We start from the raw sequence: 10,974 nt of genomic DNA on the forward strand, positions 1-10,974 counted from the left end.
TATGTCATAACTGTTATTTCTCATCCGATTTTGATGAAATTTGAGTGTTCTGTCTGCCTGATTTTTTTTTTTTAGTCTATCAGTCCAAATCTCATAATTTTGGAGCAACCCTTTGAACTTTGGAGGAAGGGGGTAAGAGCAATGAGAATCGTTCAGTTTTATACATGTATACCACTAACCCTTCTAAAAACAGGAATTGAAAAAAGACAAGGGTATACTATTCAAGGGTATACCATAGAAGTAGACTATGAGAATCTAGATTTTAGACTTCAATACATTCTGGATCTGGGTTCCATTTCATAAAGACTTGTTATCATAACAAATGCTCAATTTCTTTAACAAATTTACTATCAGCCAATCAGAATGAAGGATTTCAGTAGCTTATTACTGTTATTGTAAATTTGTTATAATAACAAGTTTCATGAAATGGGCTCCTGAAGTCTGAATGTCACTGATATCGGTCAAGTTCAAGCTCTTGGCATTGCCACTTGAAATACACTGCAGCAATTCTTCATAATTAATATGATGGCTGAAATCTTTTCGTATCAGCATATGGTTAAGTAGATTGCCCTTTCGGATCAACAGACCAAGTAAGTGCATATGGCTTTGATAGCAGTCTGGCTCACGCTCCGAACAACATCATCCGATCAAATGAAGCTTTAAAGTACCCTTCCTCCCCCACTTCCCTTCCCCTTCATTTCCCTCTTTTCCTTTCATAACTCAACCTGCACCACCCCCCTCCCATTTCCTCCTATTTTCCACCTTTATCTCCATTCCTTTCCCCCAACGTGTTCCCCTCCCTTTAAACCTGTATATCCATCCACTCCTTCCTCTTTTCCCCCTCGATCTCTATCCGCCTTCCCCTCCCAAACCCTTCCCTCTTTTGCCACCCTTCCCCCTCAACCATTTCCATCTATCTCCATCTTTTCCCCTACCCACCCCTGTCCCTTACACCTCCCTATTTCCTCTAATATCTCCTTCCTTGCCAACCCCCCCCCCCCTTTCCCCTTCGTACTAGTTGAACTGGAATATAACTTCTGAATGTCATTCGACTTGAAAAATCACCATTTCAAAGACACATGGTTTTATTCTGTCCAGCATATAAATGACAACTAATGAGACACTAAAATAGACAGTAATATTGAAAGGTTTCATGGGAAAGGGGGCTTAATTCTTTTTATAAAAAAATGGGAATTACCTGTACATGAACATGATTTTTGTTCTGCCATTATTCTATATTTGTGAATATTCAACAATGAATGAAAGGGTACATATCTGGCAGAATATTGATGCATGTGTAAAAAAATAAATAAAACATATTTTAAAAATGCATATCGAATTGCACACCAGCAAGCTCACAGCAACATTCACATATCAAGACATACAGTACACATGATTTGGACACGGAGGGCTCCTTACCTGACGCTCTATCTCCACACACCGCACAGATGCTTTTGTTAATGGAAGTGCCGGGCATGGAGCCAGGGCTTATCGACGACTGTGCCGGCTGTGAGAACGGGTTGTGTAGGTGGCCCTGCACGTTGAGATGTAAAATGTCCCGGGGAAACTACGGATTAAAACAAGACGTAGCTACAAGATCTACTCTGACAAGTTCACTACTGTACATTCTTAACAAATTCTAGGGCCTCTTGTACATTATTTTGAGTGTTTTCTACTAAACTATTAAGCAATTCTCTGAGACATTTTGTTGATTTTTTTTAGAATGGTCCCTAGTCAGTGAAAATAGTGCACATTTGTAGAGTACCAGTCCTTAACCCCCCCCCCCCCCGATTTTTTATATTATTTTTATTCAAATCTTGGAGGAGCATGATGAAAAACATTTTAAGTCCAAATTTGATAGACTGTATACAGTAGTTAGAGTGGTCCAAAATATGATAACATGAACATCTAAAGTGAGAAGAATCTCTAAAATCTTCCTAAATGTATTTCCCAATTTACAGATTTTTTAAAGTTTCTCCATAAATATACCTGAATGTCCACATTGGTAGGAATCCATTTTTATCGCCATTTTGTGTCATTTTTAATACGTCAATTCATCTTTCATTTACAAAGAATAATTGAATTCTTAATACTTTTGTAACAATACAAAAACACTGCACAACTTGAATCTAAAAACACTCTTCTAAACCTTTAAAACGTACAGATTATTGTGAATATTCAACCCTTGTTGTCAAGGAGATGGTTTGAGAAACAATATAACGTGTGGGTGAATGGAAAGAGCAAACTGACTTAAGAATCATCTTCTTGACAAAATGTTCCAATTAGCTAAACCTCTTGAGACAAACACACACTGTTTGTGTTAAATTGATGACAACACAAGTATCACTTGACTTAAAAATCCAACTTTGATGATTTATCTTAAAAAGAACAAATAATCTGACTTGAAATGCCCACTTATACTTATTTTTACTACTTTATATAATGAATACTTGGCCCACTACCAGTTTATCTGATCTGATAGAAATGGGTGTGGTATGGCAACATTTTTTAATACATAAAGATTGTTAGCTGAAAAGAGAAAACTCAACTCATTTATGCAACTCATATTTGTGAACACAATAAATCTTAACACTACCATTTACAAACCAGTTTGATTTTAATTTGCCTCATGATATTTCTGGTGTAATTTGGTAATCTTGAAAATGCTTCAATAATAAACAGTGTCTGAAAAATTTAGTGAATCTTGTGTTCTCATGGAATTCTTTTAAACTTTTCTATCTTTCCATATTGTAAAATACTGGAAAAAACAAATCCAGCCGACCAAATATTTCCATTAAAATATTGCTTTGTGGTCAGTTGCATTTTAATAGAATGACTATAGAATAATGCATTGTATGGGTATAAGAAAAAGTGGGATACATGTAATTAATACAAAATGGCAAAAGGAAAATCAAGAAGTTGGCAATCCAACTGCAATATTCGTATAAAGAGTAAGGGGAAACCCCAGAGAAGTGGTCCACCTGTAAAGCCCCATAGACTGTTATTCTTTATTTCAATTTTAATGATCCCTGTTATTAATAATTAGATGATATGTATTGAATATCGTATCATTTTGATATATATTTTGAAGTGGAAATGAATTTAATTGAATAAAATTGTTCTTGAACTGAATTCAAATGAATTGAATTAAATTGTTCTTGAATGAAATGAATACAATTGAAATGAATTAATCTTGAATTGAACCAAATTGAATTGTTCTTGAATTAAATTGCATTGAATCGAAATTGCATTGAACTGAATTGCATTAAATTGAAATTGCATTGAACTGAATTGAATTGAACTGAATTGCATTGAATTGAAATTGCATTGAACTGAATTGCATTGAACTGCATTGCATTGAATTGAAATAAATTGAACTGAATTGCATTGAATTGAAATTGCATTGAACAGAATTGCATTGAATTGAAATTGCATTGAACTGAATTGCATTGAATTGAAATTGCATTGAACTGAACTGCATTGAATTGAAATGAATTGAATGGTCTTACCTGGACGTTGATGTTTAGAGGGGCATGCATGCCCGTCATACTGGATACCTGTGATTGTGAGAGGGGTAAGGAGGATGGTTGGGAGCTGATGATTGGCTTGATATCTTCCATTGAACCCTGACTGCTTAGGGTCGGTGACTGCATGGGCGGCGAGTGCAGACCTAAATCAGACATTTGAATTCCAAGGGAAAAACAGTTGAATTTCATTGGATTTCTGTATTGACCGTAACTGACGACAAGTTATTTACAGGCGAGTACAAATAATTGGTCGATACACATGATATACTTAAAAGGTCAACATTATTGACCTACATGTAAAGGTCTACAGTATATCAACTCTCAATCCTCAAATTGGCGACAATCAGGCTTTATAAAAAAATTTAAAAAAATTGGGGGGGGGGGGGTTATCAGCACCAATCTAAAAAGCCTAAGGTAAACTTACAAAATGATGCATTTGAGAATCTTTCAAAAATTAACTTCCGAGGAAACAAATTCATTACATCATTTAAACGTCTTTTGACCATTTATATATTCCACTTGTGAAGTATGAATAATGGACAGTTTCCGCTTGCAATTCCTGTTGATGTAGTTAAAACACTTTTCTTGAGCCCATAAAGTTGGAGTATGTTCAATGAATGCGTTTCCCATTTACGTTTCAAAGCCCTCCATCTGATGTCAAAATGCATTATTCACACACATTGATGCCACAGTTACACCGGCAAAACCACCTCCAAGTCAACAAAAGATATTGGCCCGAATTCACAAAGGTTTTTTTTTAATCCGTCGGTGGAACCCATGGTTTATGCAGATTTCCTGTATAAATTATGCTCATTTACCGCGTATATTGAAATTTGTCCAATGCTGATACACGAGTTTGTCACAGTGCGCCATATAGACGCCTGTTGCCGTGGTTATCCATGATATTTTATTCACAAATCCACTGTTTTTAATGAATCGACTCTTCAAACAGTAGACTTTAAAATGAAATAGCATATTAAACCATGGCAACGGGCGTCAATTTGGGCGCACTGGGACAAAACCACACATCAGCACTGGACATTTCTTAATATACGCAGTAAATAAGCGTAATTTATACAGAAAATCTGCATAAACCATGGGTTCGATCGATGGTTTTAAAAACCACCTTTGTGAATTCAGGCCATTATGTTATTTCAAATGGCAGTACCATCGGTCATTTTGGAGTCACATTGATTGGTGTGACTGCAGGTTGACAGTTGAAGCATCAAGGTGTAGTGGTTCAGACTCTAGCCTTGTAATCATAGGGTCGTGAGTTCAAACTTACCACAACCTAGCGTCCTTTGACAAGGCATTCATCCACACTTTGCCACTCTCCAACAAGGTGTTAAATGGGTTCACTAGAAGAAGGCGAAAGCCTATGTAGTGTGCCTAGAAATCGAGTCTTTGAACTCTTGTTGGAATGCTCTCCTGGGAGTGGTGAAAGTGCATATATTGTGTGCGGACATGACAGGATCAGATGATAAATTGCCAATTCGTCTACTGCCAACTCGTCCACTCACCACATGGTCTACTTTTATTTCGTCTGATGCCATTCTGTCCATCAACATTTTGTCTAACAACCATTTGGTCCAATCATCACTTCATCTTATCACCATTTTGTCTCATAACCATTTGGTCTAATATCCATTTCATTTTCTTTCATTTTGCACAAATAACACTAAGTCCAATTAGACCAAATGGTGTATGGACCAACTGGTTTTTAGACGAAATGGTGAGCGGACGAATTGGCAATTAGACCATGTGTTGAGTGGACGAACTGATGGTAGACCAAATGATAGCAGACATGTTGGCAATTGGACGAATTGGCATTCGATGAATTGGAAATAAACCGATCAGATGACCAGAGTAGTTATATATCTGTATGAATCAGGGAATAAGTGCTATATAAAAGCGGAATACCATATTATATTATATATTATTATTATCATAATTATTATGACTTACGGTAATCTGTGATTCCTGAGTGTAGGCCAGGTGATGAGAGTGTAGGTGAACTAAGACCCTGGTTTGCCATGGACGGAGACCCCATGGTACTGGTTGGTAACTGCATGCTACCAAGGGGCATGGACTTCATAGCGTCTACAATGACAGAATCAACAACATATTAAAGATAATAAGATAATGATAACGACAATACAAAATATACCACATTTTCATGTATAATATAATAGAGGGCGCTCTTAAATAAATGGTGGTAATTTTTTACCTGATTTCTAAGCATGAATATGCTTGTAAACAAGCAACCAGAGGACCGATGGCATGAGGTCCTCTCCGAGGGACCTGGTAATGAGGATAAATGCCTGACCACAGGGCACTAGCGCACCAAGTGGGAATCGAACCCAGGTTACCAGAATCCGAAACCCCCGCTCTACCAACTGAGCTATCCTTTAATATTCATGAAAGATTTTTTTTTCAGAAATCAAAGAGACGTCAATTTTATTTTTTGCTGTTCGAAAACCAAAATCGGAGCTCAAATGGTTTTGCGATTTTGCTTTTGATATAAAAACAGTATAATAGAAAAAAGAAGTATTTGGTATTTTGTTTCTATTTTTAATCACCACAACACACTTTTACATTGTTATATTGTTTCAAAAAATTAAGTGACAAAGGAAAATTCTGTTTTTCCTTCTTGATGACAGAAACACAAAAACATGTGCTCATACCAACACATACTCCGTTTGCCTTCACAGACCAGTCACATGTTTCACATTTTTTATTGTCATCAATCTCCTTTATATCCATCACTAGGTAATTTTTGCAACCACTACGCAGATGCTTTTTGGAGCATAGAGAATCAATTGCCAAAATCCCTTCTATGACAAAGCAGTCCTTGTCAAAAATCGGTGAATCAAAAGAGCAGTTTTGTCCACGAATCTGGACGAACAACATATTTGCAATTTTAGGATTATCGGTTGTTCCAGTTCACTAATTTTTTAAAAGACCTCTCAGCCATTCATTGTGATTTTACAGGCATTTTCGATGTATTCACTATGTTCTAAAATCCGTCCGTTGCTAAATTGCGAAAACTTGCTAATATCACACCTCATATCACTCTCACCTTTGCTCTCTCTCTCGTCTGTCCTCAAATTCCTTATATCCCGTTTTATATTAAGAGTTAAAATCATTGTAACTAAGACAAATTCCATGGTAACAAGGCTTAGCAGCCAATCACATTCAACGTTTCTATGAGACTTGGAAGTTACAATTAAAGTGAATTTAAAATAGTTGTAAGTCTCTTAAGAAGCAGACCCAGGTCTCATTTTTTAATGGCTCTAAAAGTTAGTATGATATACCAAAATATACATCTTAAAAAAAGTTTTCTTGGTCAAAACATGCTGCCTGTATGAATTTTCACCCCCCCCCCCCCTTTCTAAATTAGCATTCCTCTGTATACACTATGGGCCGCATTGTGAAGTCAGGTTTAACTCAAACTGTGGTCTAAAGTCGTGGTTTAACTATGGATAGCCAAATAATAGTATAGGTTCATGGTATCAGCTCATTTGACTCTACATGTAAAATAATTAACTGTCTGGGAAGGCTACATAAGATAACTGTCTTCACTATTAAAGAATTAGGAAAGAGCACAGTAAACATAAGAAACATACATGTACCATGTGAACAAATTTTGATGTGTTTGGCTTCCCATAATTTTAGCAAAGAGACCACGGTCTAAGTTAAACCCAAGTTCAGAATACCGGCCTATATGTTTACACGCAGCAAGGTAGCACCAGCACTTCTCATCATACTGAATTGCAAAGTACTGGCCTGTCAAAAAATACTACCTGTATACTTTCATGCATAAATATTAATATCAATAAAATCTTCATGGTTTCAGAGTAAGTCATAAAAGACCCAAAGGTAGCTTTTACTTTTCTGTACACAAATCTCACTTTAATAGCAAGGAATTAAAATCATGTGGAATTAAGACTTAACCAAAAAAACACTGAATGGATTCGTAGAATTTATTTTCTATTGAAAGGATGAATATGATTTCCAAATGCACTTCTGGGGGCGTTTCATCAATGTTTTCGTCCAACAAGTTGTCAGATCTGACAACTTTCCTGGATTCTGATTGGTTGAGAAGCACTGTTACTATAGTAACTGTCGGATAAAACAGGACTTGTCGGATAAAACGTCAGACAAGTCCTTTCATGAAACACTCCCCAGGTCTATTCAAGCATTTCTATAAATCTAGCTCTACATGTACATGTACATGCAGTTGAGTAATACACAGTACATGTAAATAATAAAAGATACTATGTTACTCGCTTCTTCCACTAGACAAAAATGGCGAACAAGACGAAAATCACTAAAATATTCGGATGCTATGACTGTGGAAGGTTTGCATTATAGTGGTTCTGATTTAAGCGTTGTAATCAGGGGGTCGTGTTCTTTAATGCACTTAAAGGGAACCGTACTGTAATAACCACGGTCCTACAAGACCTTAGAATATATATCACCCTACATGATGTTCATTATTTAATAGTATACAAATATTCAATGTTGATGAGTTCGATCGTTCCGAATATTACATGAGTGTGCAAGTTGAAACAGTATATTCAACGACACGAAGCGGAGTTGAATAGACTGTTTCAACTTGCAACGAATGTAATATTCGGAACGTCGCACGAATACAACATTGAATATTTGTTTTATACAACACCGATAGCTTACAGTTTAGACTACTATGGTTCTAGATCTAGTCTATATTAGGCCTAGATCTAATTTACGACTAGATCTAGATAGACTATAGTCTATGACTAATGTATGTTAGGTCTTATTTTGCTTACAATGTTGTCTTTTGAGCATCAGTACTGACAGTAGATTTACTCCAGTAATCCCAGTAGAGTCAAATATTTCCAACATATAGATCCATAAAGTCATAGATAGATCCATGAAGTCCAATTTGTGAACGAATTCCATATAAAATCCAGAAGAAAATCCATTTCAAACTCATAACACAAATTTTTTCCAAGACCAAGTAAATCTTCAACAATAAACAAACTCTCGAATTCAGTTTCATAAATATCCAATGCCAGTTAGTAGAATCTTTTAGGATAGTCTAGAGTAGGCCTAGTCCTCGTGATAATGAAAGTTGAAATTAGCAAAGTGAATTTAAAACACTAACTTAAACTCTGCAATACTAGTAACAGCTGAAAGAGATAAAACCAAAACTGCAATATTTAAAGCTCGTCGTCTAGGTACGCAGCCATGCCCTGGGAATAATTAACTTAATAGCAACGTACGTACGCGCATTGTGTTCAGCTTAGCAACGTGTATGCGCAGCGCGGTCGGAGATACGAAAAGGTGATTACGTATGCGCGTGTACAGCTAATTCACTTTAATAATGTGTATCGGGCATGTCCATGGGTTCAGTGTGCCCTGGGATCTTGCAGTGCTGGCTCATTGTACTTCAGCGTGCCATAGTCGACTATAGCACAAGCGTGCTATAGTCGACTATAGCACAGCTTTCATATCTTAGCATGCTAAAGATGATTCCTCTGAATGTCATGTGACGCGCATTCATCCAATCAGCTGTCAGGGATCTTTGTATGTGTTGTATAATTTGTTCTATTTGTTCATTTTCTCATCTATCCATCTGTCATTTTCATGCACTTTTCTGTTCATTCATACATCCATTCATTCATTCAATCAATCAACCAATCACATACATACATGACGATGTACATTGTACATCTACACAATCAGAAGTCCTTTTCATAAAAAGAGTTAGGACATTTAAAAAAAAATGAATAAAGAGGTTCCATCAAGGCATAAAAGACTATCACGCTAGCGCTGATGGTGGCCAACATGTAAAAGTCATCTGAAAAAATCAGACTACACTGAACTTTGCCACAAAGAGAATTATGTTACATGTACATAATGATTCATTCAGGAGTCAAACAGAAATAAGAGCTGAATATACATTCTACCATTTTCCAGCGCTCTGAAAAATCAATCCCATTGCCTAGCAACAGAGACAAGTTCAAGCAAGTGTAAAAAGCCATGATACATGTTATTCTATTCAGGAACGATCAGTTGCTGATCAAGCATTTTCCATGTACAAAAAAAACATGGATAATATTAACAACAAACCCACATTCAAACGTGTATTTACATCTTGAGCAATGCTACTTTTCCTGTACCATAATCTATTCAGCCATGTTTGATTGATTTTATTTTATTTCTGCATTCAAGATTAATATGCAACATAACATCTACAAAGGTGATACATTTAAGTTTTACAAAACAATAAAGCAATAGTCATAATAAAGCAATGAAAAATAAATATCAATGAGAACTAATTAAGAAGCAATATTCAATTAAAAGAAAATATCAGTTTAAACGAATGCAGGAGACCGCCATCGTGAGCGGTTAAGCTTGAAAATGATGGCGGCCTCGTAGTCTGTTAACTCTGTTTAGTCTTGACTGTAATTTCTGTGCTAATTAAATCCCTTCCATGAATATTCACAAGTATTCTGAATTAATGATTGGTCATCTGGTACTCATGTGATTGAAGATTTTCACTGTTTTCTTTTCCTGCTCATACTGAGCATGCGCATGAATTATATTTATATAGCAAATGTTGTCTTTCATCATTGGTGCCAAATCTAATCTTGTAAATTTTGTGCGGATGTACTTAGCCCTACATATATATAAAAGAATATTGTTATTATAATTATCATGAAAAAGGGATACATATAGGCCAAAAAACGAATTTCTAAGATTTAAAAGTTTGTTTTCTTTCAATGGAGAACATGATGAATATTTAAATCATAAGCCTGCAGAGAATCTCCATGAAAACTCTTACCCAAAAGGGAGAAGGAAAAATTCTGGATGAAGATAACAACGAACTCATGTGTAAATTTGTTTACTTTTATTGAATTTTTTAAAAGGCCTTTGGGAACATCCATGAATTTCATTATGTACAATAATTTCTATCAAATTTCGCAGTAGTGCGTACATATTTTCTGCAGCGACAATTACATACACAGATGCGCATCGCGAGCGCAAGCATATGACTATCCTAATGTGATATTCCTACATGTGTATTCATACTCATTCAGTATGCTAACCACACTCATGTTATGCCTGCAACTTACATCAACGCATGAGTAAGTCCAACTGCAAAGGCGCAGTGAAGAGTGTGCACGCATATGGTCATAAAGAAGTGTACAGCTCTGCCTGCAAGAGTTGTGCAGAACTGTATGCAGAGATAATTCATGGCTGATATATATATATACTTGTATTGACACCTGTACAAATGTATTCTTATTGATTTTTCTACAACCAATGCAGTGTCCGGTATGTTGACTGTTAATTTGCAGCCCAAACTAAGCTGTAATACACAGTAAATGTTTGTCATGAGATTTGCTGCATGCTATAATGACAGATGCATTTCCTACAAAATTGGGAATAAAAAATG

The 10,974-nt window shown here is 36.0% G+C and overlaps 1 protein-coding gene across 1 annotated transcript; it reads right to left on the reverse strand.

The window, feature by feature from the left end:
• Nucleotides 1-1,121: 1,121 nt before the first annotated feature.
• On the reverse strand, nt 1,122-6,673 carry LOC129278172 (retinoic acid receptor RXR-alpha-A-like). The gene is made up of 4 exons (XM_064110629.1): nt 6,607-6,673; nt 5,493-5,627; nt 3,510-3,670; nt 1,122-1,534 (listed from the first exon to the last, which is right to left on the reverse strand). The coding sequence occupies exons 1-4, from the start codon at nt 6,671-6,673 to the stop codon at nt 1,322-1,324; spliced, it is 576 nt and encodes a 191-aa protein (XP_063966699.1). The 3' UTR covers nt 1,122-1,321.
• Nucleotides 6,674-10,974: the final 4,301 nt, after the last annotated feature.

The sequence above is a fragment of the Lytechinus pictus genome, chromosome 15, assembly GCF_037042905.1.
Source record: "Lytechinus pictus isolate F3 Inbred chromosome 15, Lp3.0, whole genome shotgun sequence".
NCBI lineage: Eukaryota > Metazoa > Echinodermata > Echinoidea > Temnopleuroida > Toxopneustidae > Lytechinus > Lytechinus pictus.